General features: G+C 40.0%; 1 protein-coding gene across 11 annotated transcripts in view; it reads left to right on the plus strand.

The window, feature by feature from the left end:
- Positions 1-8,335, plus strand: part of PLAG1 (pleiomorphic adenoma gene 1) — a 53,158-nt gene extending 44,823 nt beyond the window's left edge. For 7 of the 11 annotated variants that reach the window (XM_010582919.1, XM_010582918.1, XM_010582920.1 and 4 more), the window contains 2 exons: positions 1,128-1,486; positions 2,083-8,335. In XM_010582919.1, the coding sequence (XP_010581221.1) occupies positions 1,245-1,486; positions 2,083-3,346 (1,506 nt within the window). In that variant the 5' untranslated portion in view covers positions 1,128-1,244 and the 3' untranslated portion in view covers positions 3,347-8,335. Of the gene's footprint in view, positions 1-1,127; positions 1,487-2,082 lie in introns of those variants that run through there. The other 4 variants (XM_010582928.1, XM_010582926.1, XM_010582927.1 and 1 more) reach the window with 3 other exon arrangements.
- The last annotated feature ends 4,062 nt before the right edge of the window (positions 8,336-12,397 follow it).

Consider the following 12,397-nt stretch of genomic DNA (forward strand, 5'->3'; position numbering starts at 1 on the left):
TGGGGGCTCTCCGGCCCTGCCAAACGCTCGCGTGGAGTGCCGTCCTCCCGCTGTCCTCCTCCTCGTCCCCGCTGCCGCGGACCTCACGCCCGACCCTTCCCGCAGCGGGCAGTGCTGGATTTTGGTATCTGTAGTAGCAATTGTGCTCCGATGGCGAAAAAAAGCCGTCGGCTACCCCGGACAAAGGAGGGCTGTTGAGTGCCCTGTAATGGCAGGCGCCCAGTTGCTACTATGTGTTACCAGATGACGAATTTAAAGCTGTTCGCCCGCACGTCAGACGCGAGCCTCACGCACCTCCTTTAGCTGAAAGCCTCTGGTTTACTGCACGGTTTGCAGTGCCCCAGCGGGACTAAGAGCCTCGGTCCTCAGCTAGCCTAAACCTGAACGCCTACAGCCCCTATGTCTTGCAGGATAGCATGAGGAGGGCGGGGGTCTCCAGCGCTGGGCTGATGAAACCCTGATCTATCTAATCTATCCCTAATCCATGGGGTTTGTGTCGTTAATACGTCAAGTCTCTGTTAGTAGAGGGTATGTTTACAGGAGAATTTCACCTGGTGTTACAATCATTGGCAATGCGTACGTTTTACTAGAGTAGATACACAGGTGTGCGGTAATCACAGCGAGGAGGTACGTAAGCTTTGCCCCCCCAGACTGTCAGCATGGGTACCGCTGCTTTTCGCACAGGTTTTCAAACATTTTGAGGCTTACAGGTTTTCACTTCGATAACTATGTGCGTGCATGCGTGCGTGCTTGTGTGCGTGTATGTCTGTGCAAACACCGCAGGCGCGGCTCTAACGCCTTTGAAATCCAAAGCTGCCAAAGGCTGTCTGGGTAGGTAGGCTCTTTGCCTCATGCCTCCTGTAATCTGATAGAAACTTTGCTGTTCTCCATCAGCGCTTGAGGGGAAGGTTGTGAGGTGTGATTTCAGGGCATATGTGGATCTGTTCATCCTGAGCAATGCGTTTTAAGAGTTGCAGCAAATAGTGTAAAGAAACCTGCAGGTATTACATTAGACCAGCTGAACCTAATTTTATTTTTAAGTTTTATTCAGAAGCTTCACATAGCAAGTAAAACTTCAAAATCTAAGTTTAGTTACAAACTAGTTGTTTCTTATTTTTTTTTTCCAGTCCCCTTTTGCTTTCTTTTACGACCACATGAAACTTGAGAAGCCATCTAAAGCTAAATCATTTAGTGGAGTTGGGCAATTCCCAAGTGTCCAACAAGAAGGCCTGGTTTAGGCTGCGATGGCCACTGTCATTCCTGGTGATTTGTCAGAAGTAAGAGATACCCAGAAAGTCCCTTCAGGGAAACGTAAGCGTGGTGAAACCAAACCAAGAAAAAACTTTCCTTGCCAACTGTGTGACAAGGCCTTTAACAGTGTTGAGAAATTAAAGGTTCACTCATACTCTCACACAGGAGAGAGGCCCTACAAGTGCACACAACAAGACTGCACCAAGGCCTTTGTTTCTAAGTACAAATTACTAAGGTATTAAACTCTATTTATCTTTCAGATTATATTATCTATTTTATGTTGGCCGTGTTAAGCCGTGTAAAAGTATATATTTGTGTACGCCTTCAGCTGATTGCAGAGAGGATGTGTTAATTAAAGTAGCCATTGGATTGTTTCTAGAATTCTAAATTACCTAAGTTTGCAGCTAATGTCTTTGATTTTGTTTCTTAATTTGTTTTCTGCTTTTGTTTTCTGTTTGTTTGTTGTTTTGTTTTTGTTTTGTTTTTTTTAATGAGCATAGAGTATTCATTTGTATAAGGAATTGTCACAAGAAAAAAGAGTATGGACTGAAAATTTTTTGGCTATGGACTTTTACACGAGTACTTTCATACTTGCCCATATACCCCTGTTACAGTAGCTAAAACCCACCAAAACTAAAGTGTCGATTTAAGAGAAATGGCTCGCGTTTTGCTATATTTAAATTTGTCCAACTGTCTTTGTAGTGTCATGCTTTCAGTTAAAAGGTTCTGTTGCAAAGCAGCCCTTAGTGTAGTATTTAGCTGCCATTAAAAAATGAGCACGTGTGTTTTTTGATCAAAATAATTACTTACAGAATATATCTGTGTTTAAAGGCATATGGCTACTCATTCTCCTGAGAAAACCCACAAGTGTAATTATTGTGAGAAAATGTTTCACCGAAAAGATCACCTAAAGAATCACCTACATACACACAATCCCAACAAAGAGGCCTTTAAGTGTGAAGAATGTGGAAAGAACTACAATACCAAGCTTGGGTTCAAACGTCACCTAGCTTTGCATGCTGCAACAAGCGGTGACCTCACCTGTAAGGTATGTTTGCAGACTTTTGAAAGCACAGGAGTGCTGCTGGAGCACCTAAAAACTCACGCAGGCAAGTCATCGGGTGGAGTGAAGGAGAAAAAACACCAGTGTGAACACTGTGATCGTCGGTTCTACACCCGAAAGGATGTCCGTAGACACATGGTAGTGCACACTGGAAGAAAGGACTTCCTCTGTCAGTACTGTGCACAGAGATTTGGGCGGAAAGATCACCTCACACGCCACATGAAGAAAAGTCACAACCAAGAACTTTTGAAGGTCAAAACAGAGCCAATGGACCTTCTAGATCCCTTTACCTGCAATGTTTCTGTGCCTATTAAGGATGAGCTGCTTCCAGTGATGTCTTTACCTTCCAGTGAACTGACATCAAAGCCATTTACAAACACTTTGCAACTAAATCTCTACAACACTCAGATTCAGTCCATGCAGAGTTCTGCATCTGCACACCAAATGGTTGCCACATCGTTACCATTGGGAATGCCTTGTCCAATAGATATGGAGTCTGTCCACCCTTCTCACCAGCTATCGTTGAAATATCCGCTCGGTACTACCTCATATGCAATTTCTATGCCTGAAAAAGAACAGCCATTGAAAGGGGAAATTGAAAGTTACTTGATGGAGTTGCAAAGTGGTATGCCTTCTTCATCCCAGGATTCTCAAGCATCTTCATCAAAACTAGGGCTGGATCCACAAGTAGGGCCACTAGATGATGGGTCTGGGGAGGTTTCCCTTTCCAAGGGCTCCGTTCCTATTAGCGAACCTCTAAACACCCCATCATTGGACTTTTCTCAGCTGTTCAACTTCATACCTGTAAATGGCCCTCCCTATAATCCTTCTGTTTCAGTGGGAAACCTCGGAATGAGTTATACACAAGAGGAGGCACATTCTTCTATGACTCAACTTCCACCACAAACCCAAGATCCTCAAGATCCTAGCAATAGTATAGGTCTTGGGTCTCTGCACTCGTTGTCAGCAGCTTTCACAAGCAGTCTAAGCACAACCACCACCCTACCGCGATTTCATCAAGCTTTCCAATAGGATGTACAAAGCTGGCTTGTTACTGTCTATTTGTAGAAATGCCTTAGGTGACCATTTTTAACTTAGTGCCTACTATAAGACATTATAAATTCTCGCTTTTGTACAGTACCAATCTCATGAAGCCAGTAAGAAATTTAAATTAACTTTTTAAAAATGTTTTGAAAGTGTTTATTCTCAGCTGTGTTTACTTTGTTGGTTTTTTTTAAAAAACAGTCTCATTGTATTGTTTTCATTTTCACTGCCAATTGACACTTTTCAAATATTCAGTAGAAAGTCATCCCAAGCAAACTCTCAACACTCATCCCTTTTTAAAAATTTTTTCAACCATACCAGCTATTCCGTTTTATTGATGTCAGTGGTAGAACTGCCACTTTTACTTTTAATATATTTTACTATTTGCAAAGAATCCAGTTAAAATATATATCACAAAGATTCCTGAAGATTTGGGAAAAAAAATTTCCAGTCCATTTCCAAACAAATCCTCTTCTCAAATGGTGACACATCTGATCTGTTCTATAATGACAAATCTAAATTTTAAAAATAAATATAGAATTCAGATTTTTCTGAAAACTTGTGTGTGTATATATAGAAGTCCATATATACACATGTACATATATATAGCATTTTGACTTGTATTGAAGTCATTATAAAAGGTGTTAAGAATTTTGCCATTTTCTGGCTTAAATTTTTGTGGCCTGTTATGGATAACGGAAGAAAAAAATTTAGTTTAATTCTCTAAAATCATGGCTGAACAGAATTTCAACAGAGAATCTCTGCTTGCCTAAATGACAAATGTTTCAAGTTGAATTTGGAACTGTGTTGTTGTGCTTTCATGACTCTGGTAGAGGGAAATAGGCGAAATTAATGGCTGATCTTGAACTATAAAAGTGTTGTAATGTAGTAATGCAGAATATTTTGTCGCAGTTTTTGTTTTAATTCTTAACTTGCTGTTTTTTCTCTTTAGTAGCATAGAAAAAGTACTGCATAGGAATCTTCCGATAGTGTATTCACATTTGTAGGCATCAGTCTTCTCCCAGCTGCCACCGCCAAAGGGTGGATCAAGTCCAGCCAGAAAGTGTGTATCTATTTTCAGTTCAAAACTAGTGTGCAGTCAGAGAGTGAATGTAAATTTGCAAATACCAGGTTTTTTGTGGTGTTTTTTTTTTTATTGGAATGATCTTTTCAGTTGTGTTACATGGTGTGTTATGTCCTCCTAAGCAACAAGTTAGACGTTAATCACACTTTCTACACCTGGGTACTTGGTTAGGGACTTTTTGCCCATTGCCAAGATTTAAAGACAGGACTCTTAGGAGTGAAGTAAAAGCATATTGCTTACACCACTTTTACCTAATGCAATATATTCTATTCCCCAACCCCTAATAACCAAAAGAGGAAAAAAAAAAAAAAAACAACCCTGTGATGCATGAAAGCAAACTAGATTTGCTGTAATTCAACAATAACGTTCATTTCCTTGTCATTTTTGTACAAGGAATTAAAAAGTAGAAATCAAATACGTTAGTATCTCTCAAACAATAATGAGGATTCATACAAGGTTTTAAGTGGTTAAACTAAATATACTTCACAGAAACAAAAGTTGCTCCCATTTAAGGAGCTCATGCTCCAGATGTTTTATCAGTAGCTCCTACTTTTTTTTTTTTTAATTCTAGGAGCAATATGCAGGTGTAGTTTTACTATTTTATACATATGTGTATTTAAATTTTATTACTAAAAGATAACATTTTTATAAATGTGTTTGTGTTCCAAAGGCATTAAAATAAGGATGTATTAATAAGGAAAATACCTTTTGAAATTCTGCAAACTACTCCTAGATTTTGGGTTTAGGAGCACGTTATCTCAAAGTGGGCTTTTAGCTCTGCTTCATGACTGCTTCCTCTGGTTTCTGTGAAACAGATTGCTTGCTTACTTACATCTTTAGTTGAATGATTTGTTCAATATTGCTTTTTTCCTCTTCACCTTTCTAAAGGAAAGAAAAACACAGATGAACAGAGCACAAGGTGAATGCAAACGAATGTAACTCTAGTTTAAATCAGCAACCATAACGCATCTAGGAAGAACTCGGGTTTATCCTCAATCCTTTAAATCAGTCTGAGGTGAAGATAAATGGACTTAATTCCACCAGCGGGTTATGTCCCGCGTGGAGGTGAGCATCTGCAACTCCCCCTGCAGCAGAGGAAAGTTGCGAGCGCTCGGCATCCTGCAGCCAACCCGGCAGCGTGGCCGGGCAGCGCTGCCCGTCCTGGGCAGCCTCTGGCACACGAATTTCCAGTCCGTAGCGACTGTTTGTCGGTCTCAGTTGCCGATTAGACTTCATTAAAGAAACAAAACCCAACAGACACTTTGCCAACGCCCGTTTCTTAGTGCGTAGCCAGAACCCTTACTACTTTGTTCGTGCCTTAGCTTTCTGTAAAGGGATTGACATTTCACTTTGGAGTTAGGCGTACATTTCACTTGAGAAATAGGGACCTCAGACAAGATATTGAACCTCATTCAGTCAGGGTTTCAGTGTGTGGCTGCACCGAGCGTGTTTGCCACTGAACTAGGGTGTACGGTAACGTGGAAGCAGACTGACATTGTAAGCAATACTACCACCACCGGAGTGCTTTTGAATATCACTTAGGCAGAGTCAATATTGGCCACTACTAAGCCGTCAGTTTTTAAACCCTGTTTTCTCGATTTCAGATGGATTCTCGGCGGGAGGGGGGGAGGGCTGGCTGATCATGCACCACTCTTTGTGCAACTTCTAAACTTCTAGTAAGGTTTTTTTTTGGTTGTTTTTTTTTAATATATATATTTTTGTGTACTTGTTGCTTGTGCTTTATTTAGTAGTAAATTGTGGAATAGAGTGATTTATTGTTAATTTGGCAGTAGCGGTTTTTAAAAACCATATACTGACTGAAACATGAGCCAGAGCTGATTGCTTTATTAAGCTAATAATGAATGTTAAGAGTACATATTTTCAGGATCATTTGCCTAGTGAGCTAAACTTGTATTATAGGCCAATATTTTTTAAAATAAAGCTTGGTCAACCTCTATGTTACACATATTACAAGATATAGCACTTTCAAAAAGAAAACCTAAACCTTTTAAGAAAATTTCTTACAGGTTATGCTTTTTATTATAAAACCTTTTATTATAATTTGTTTCAAGTGCCATTAGATTACGTATATGTAGGCCTTTGGTATAATGCTTTGTGTACAAAATGGTAGACATTGTAATTTTAAACAGGTACATTTTTACAGTGTTTTCTTATCAATTTGCTATATTGCACAGAACCAGTGTGTCTTTCTTAAGGGTTTTACAATGGTTTTTACTAGGTTTACATGTTTCAAACTACACTGTCTTCTACTGCCATTTTGAATACCAGTCAAAAAAAATTTAGGAGTTTGTCCTCACCAATTGCAAACTGTGTCCTCTGGAGTACTGGGTGGTAAACTATGTAAAAAATGTTTAACGTGCAGTATTTGATACAGATTTTTTTTATCATATCCTATCATCGCTATGCTGCTGTCTGAAGTTAATTTAGGGCCTGATCCTGCATCCGTAAAAGTCGAGGGGAGCAGGATTGCATCCTTCATTATGTCTGTCTCATACACTGGTTTAGCAGTTCATCCTGTATTCTTCTCAGTCTATAGATAAGCCTCTGAAATAAATGTACTTATCTGATATGTAGTAAACTGTATAGGCTTAGCTGCCCACCCTGCATCCTCCCAGCGTACAGTTAAAGCCACAGCCTACTTAGCATCACGCTCGAGTACAAGTAATGCCACAGTAGTTCAAAATGTGTTTGGATAGTCCCAAAGCTTTTATGCAATAAGGGTGTCTTACTTTTGTTGGAAGGCAGTGTCTTTTGATAACAGTTATCTAGCCCTGGAAGTGACACAGAACTATTGCTAATCATATGTAAACACTTTTCAGTATAAGCTTCAGTGGTACAGTTGAACCAGAGTGAATGTTTATCTCCTCAGAAACACTCCTGCAATATTGTTATATTGGATCATGCTGCTAATGTAACTTGGGATACAACTCCTCTCATGGTGCTACAAACCTCCCTGTCTCATTCAGATGTATTTTTACCCATAGAAAAAAGGACTATACTAGACCTATAGTTGTATGATATATTTTTATACTGTGACTTAATTTGTCATTAATGAACTTTGTGCAACACCACAATGTATTCATATGCACTTGCAAAAGTAAAATTTTGGACATGCAAATTTAAACGCTGACAAGCCCAGCTCTTGTTCACAAAAATAGGTGACTGCTAGTTAAATTAAATGTGGGCTTTTTATATGGTGTGGAGTGAAGAACATACTATATATTACTAAAAGCCTTTGAATTTAGACAAAAACTGGGAAGAGTATATTGGGGAATGATGACACACCCAAACCTGACTCGGATTGCTGAAATTATATTTTTAGCTAGTGGAAAAATTGTTTGGACTTGTGTGCTAAAATGTTTTAATGATAAAAGTTTTGAGTCAAAAATAGAGGAAAAAAAAGACACAGAAAACCCTGCATTCCAGACTGAATTTGTATATGTTTCTTGCATTTAAAATTTGCTATCCTGTGATATGGGAAATTGAGTTGCTTATCATGTATATGTACTTTAAAATGTATTCACAAACTACTGTTGTATTTGTATAAAATATAGACAAAAAGATTGCATATATATTTTTGTGTATAAGCTCTGTAAAATAGCAATCACATTATGAAGCTGCAGCAGAACTTCATTTTAAACATTCACATCCAAAGAAACAGACTATTTATTGTCCACATACCCTGATTATAAAATATACCTTGCTGCTATTAAACAATAGTGCTGCAGCTTCTTGTGGCCTACAGTGTTATGTTTGCTGTACAAAAATATGTGAACTCCACAAAATATATCAATAAAATTACAGAATGGTTTTAGTTAATGAATAACTTATGCCTGGCATTTCAATAGATAATCTTGATCTGCATGTTTGGGATTACAATAAGTAATTACAGAATACACCCAGTTTTGCTGGGTGTAGTTAGTCTGAGTTTGCAAAGGTATAACTGTCTTTCTAGTTTACGACTGGTAAAATGTCAGTTTTTCAGAAAATCTTAAAGCATAAGTATCTGCGTTTCATGATTTCACCAAGGAGCAAATTGGATGATGCTACTGTGTCTGTGACAAGACAGATCTGAACTGAAGGAAGCAATTGAGCTTGCCATCAAATTGCACTTTGAAATGCTGTGAGACACTGGAAGGTGAGTTTGGGGTTTCTGTAGTGGGACTGCTCGTTTGGGAGATGTAGGTGAGTGATCCTCCATCATTTCGGATTAATGCAAGTAATTTACATCAATTGTGATAGTTTGCAGGATAAGCTGTAAGGGTGTGGCATGTGCTAGACTCAGTATATGGGTTGTCTCTGAAATATTTCCAGGAGAAACTCCGTTGCTTTGATCCCATAGATCTCCCGTTTGCCTGTGACACTGCCGAAGAAGTCTGACTCTAATGCATGGGGGGAGGAGGTGCTATGCAGCCAGACGAGCAGCCTGCTCACAACTGCAGTTGCCTCTCTGCTCATTCCACACAGTTGTTCCCTAGCGTGGACTGTTTGCCAGGAAAGTAAAAGACTAGCATTTCATGTTTCATTGCTTTTTCAGAACCTATTTCGTTAACATCCTCAGCATTGTCTGTGTTTTCCTGCTTTTGGGTTCCTTTCTTTTTCACGTGTTGACTTCCTAGATTTCTTGCTGTAACCCAGTCTGAGAGAACTGGTCGTTAGAGTTTTTGGCTTTCGCCTTCTCTGTACACAGACATTTTTCCTTTCTTGTGATCCCTACCCCGTTCCTCTGAGCTGACTTGCCACTTCTGCGTTAGAGGTTTCTAACCTGCTTGAGAGGGTTGGCCTTGTTATATCAGAGTCAGAAGCTCTACAGATGCTCTACAATATACTCTGCGAAACCATTTATTGCACCCCCACCCCGAGAGAAAACCACCCTATTGTGTCACTGTCATAGCTGGTCTCACCCACTGTTACTGAATTAAGATGTCCTCCTTCCGAACAGACACCCTCTAGAAACTCCGTCAACCTCTGTAATAAGTGGAATGTGATTGCATGGGTAGTATCTGTGTTATATCCAGACATTTCTTGGTGCAGTCCCTCCAGAGCTTTCCTTGTTAAATTCAGAGCCACAGGTATCTTCCCTTCTCTCTCTCCTGTAACCACCCCTTTCCAAAACTTGAGTAAGAAAGTACAGGAAAATGGTCCTTCAGTATCCTCTATACCTCGTCTCCCTGTGCTCCAGAAGTGGAAGAGAAAGACTGTTGCGGTTTTGCCCTTCACTCTCCTTTTCCTTCCCATGTATAAGCATGCCCTGGGATAAAGAGTGGTTTTTTGACAGAGGAACCCAAAACTGTGATGCAGAGCTGCTGCTGGACGAGCGAGAACTGAACAGGTACATGCTGTTGGCTTCCTCGCTTTGCAAATCAAAACACTGTATTAAATCGGATAGAAATGAGGTTTTCCAAAGTGGCAGTTGCCGTAGTTGGCACAGTAAGGGTTGACGGTCACAAACAGGCAGCAAGTAGGACAGCAAGATAAGCTCTATTACAAAATTTAGTCTGTGCTTAAAAGTTTGAGAAGTGTATTGGAGGATTAACTGCTGCTTATCGTTACGAGCTGGGGCCTTTAGCAAATAAACAGCAATGCTGTATTTCTGTGTTTTGAACAACAGTGGAGATAGTGGTGTTGAAAATTACAGGCCCCAGTAGCAGTAGCGTGAAGTTTCAAGTTCCTGCTCATGTGCTATACCCCAGGTAATTCAGTATAAACTTTGTCTACTCCCAATAAAGGTCTAACATCTTGCTCAGTATTTTTACTTTTATATAATTATATTTATTTGTTGTAATGGTCTGTGTGTCCTCAAGAAATTAACATTTCCAGAGAAATAAGTATTTTAAAAAAATAAAATTAACAGTTGTATTCTTCAATGTCATCGTCATCCCACAACCTTGTCTCCTTTGGGGACATTTGTGTCACAAAATCACCAGCTAGAAAGCTAGTTTGCCTCAGAGGGGACTGAAGGGACATCAGCTATCAGCTGAGCAGTCTGAAAACAGGACTACAGTAATGCACACTGTGGCTGGGCTTGAAATCATTTGAATTGATCCTTGATAGTTTGCCCATGGCACTGATTTTCACTGTTGCACTGAACTGCAGTGTACAAAGAAGAAGAATGGTTTAATGTCCATTTTCATATCAATCAGTCAGCTCTCTGCCTGATGTATGTAAAATAATGCCGAGAACCTGAATAGTCACAGTTTCTGAAAATCGGTACATTGCTTAAACTTTTGTGTGTGTGTGTGTATGTGTATGTATGTGTGTACATGTATGTATGCATGGGATGGTAGTGATCAAACCTGGAAAAGTTGAGAAATTAGTTTTATTTTGTTTTGGTTTACTTAAAAAAGTTCAAAGTGTTTGTGTTTTACAAGTCCAAAATGAATCATGCTGTTTGTAAAGGTATCTCCTAGTTAACACTGTGTGGTTTCCCAGGCAAGTTGGAAGAGTTTCTTCCAAATACTTGATTAATCTATGAGAGACAGCAATTTATCTAAGGGGCACACAGACTCCCATGAGAAAGGTGTTTGTCAGCTATCCTTGTGTAGTATTAGATACAATTCCAGCAGAAAAGTTCTGTAGGCTGTGTCTCTGAAATTAAGCTCAACTCTGGCTTACTTTGTGTTAAATTGTTACACACATGGTCATGGGTAAATCCTTAAGTTCCCTCACAAGTACTTACATTGAAAATGAAAATACAGGCTCTGTATGGTTGAGGGGCATGCCGTAAATGAGCAACATCCGAGCTCTAACATAGGAATATCAGTTATCAAACATTAATGACAAATAAACACAGACTAAACTCCCAAACTCACTGAAGTCTGTCCTCACCTAAAAATTGCCTCCTCTTTGTCAGTGTCTGGCTCCTTATGCCAATGAAGTATTACAGGGTTGCCCCATAGTTTATGTGCTCTCTTCAGCTTAGGCATATTTTTCTTCAGCATTATTTTTGCAAGACACTGCTGCTTATTCACTGATGTAATCCTTGTAACAACATACTTGAATTGTACGAGCCATTTTAATCAAGCAGGTTTAAAACCCTGTAACTTAGGGCAACCTCTGATAATTTGCCATGGCCCACCAGAGTGCCCAGGGCATCACTTCAGAGCCACCAAATTTAGTTGATCCTTTTGCCTCTTCCCTTCTGCAGCTCCCTGAAGACGTGATGTTTGCAGGGAGCTACCACATTTGCTATGGCAGTGTATTGAATGTAGTCACAGAGCTGAGCGTGATCTGTGTTAATGGGATTGTGCAAGCTGCTGGGAGAGACTGACCCTTTTATACTTCAGTCCTAGGCATCAGCATTAAATCTATGGACCTGGGAAAGCAGCTTTCTCCAGGCGGTAGAATAGCACTAACATTACCCCTTGGGCCCTTTGCTGTAGGTGACTCTTTTTTTCTCATTAACCATTGAAGCTGTTTTCTAGTCCTTCAGCTACAAGTCTCAAATTCCACCATTACTTTTTGTCCTCTCCCTGTGACCCAGCAAAGTCAGCTTTGCTCCAGGGGCAAGACTGCAAAACTAGTCTTGGACAATTTGGCTGAAAATACTGCATAAGGTGCCTGCCATATGATGGCAGTAAACCTGCCAGGTTAGGTAACCCCATCTTTGCAAGGCCAGAAAGTATTGCTTGGGTGAGAGCCTGTATTTCACATTTTGTTATCTTTATCCTTAAGTTTAGATTTTCTTAGCCTGTCTCAAGGTGTTCTTTCGCAATTGTGATATTAATGTACAGCAGCAGGTCCCAGATTGTTGTCCCTGGTCCACCCTGGTCAGTGGTGGTCATTGAGGCCCCAGTAAATTAGCTGTGAAACCTCACCTGCCTTGCTAGTTAAAACCTCAGTGCATTCAGGTAAGGAGAACCTTTGCTTGGTGCTGTTGAACACATGGAGTAACCTTCCTGGGAAAGAAAAAAGCATCAAGCAGCTGTTTGGCA

Source organism: Haliaeetus leucocephalus, unplaced genomic scaffold, assembly GCF_000737465.1.
Source record: "Haliaeetus leucocephalus isolate CR32 unplaced genomic scaffold, Haliaeetus_leucocephalus-4.0 Scaffold858, whole genome shotgun sequence".
NCBI classification, from domain to species: Eukaryota; Metazoa; Chordata; class Aves; order Accipitriformes; family Accipitridae; genus Haliaeetus; species Haliaeetus leucocephalus.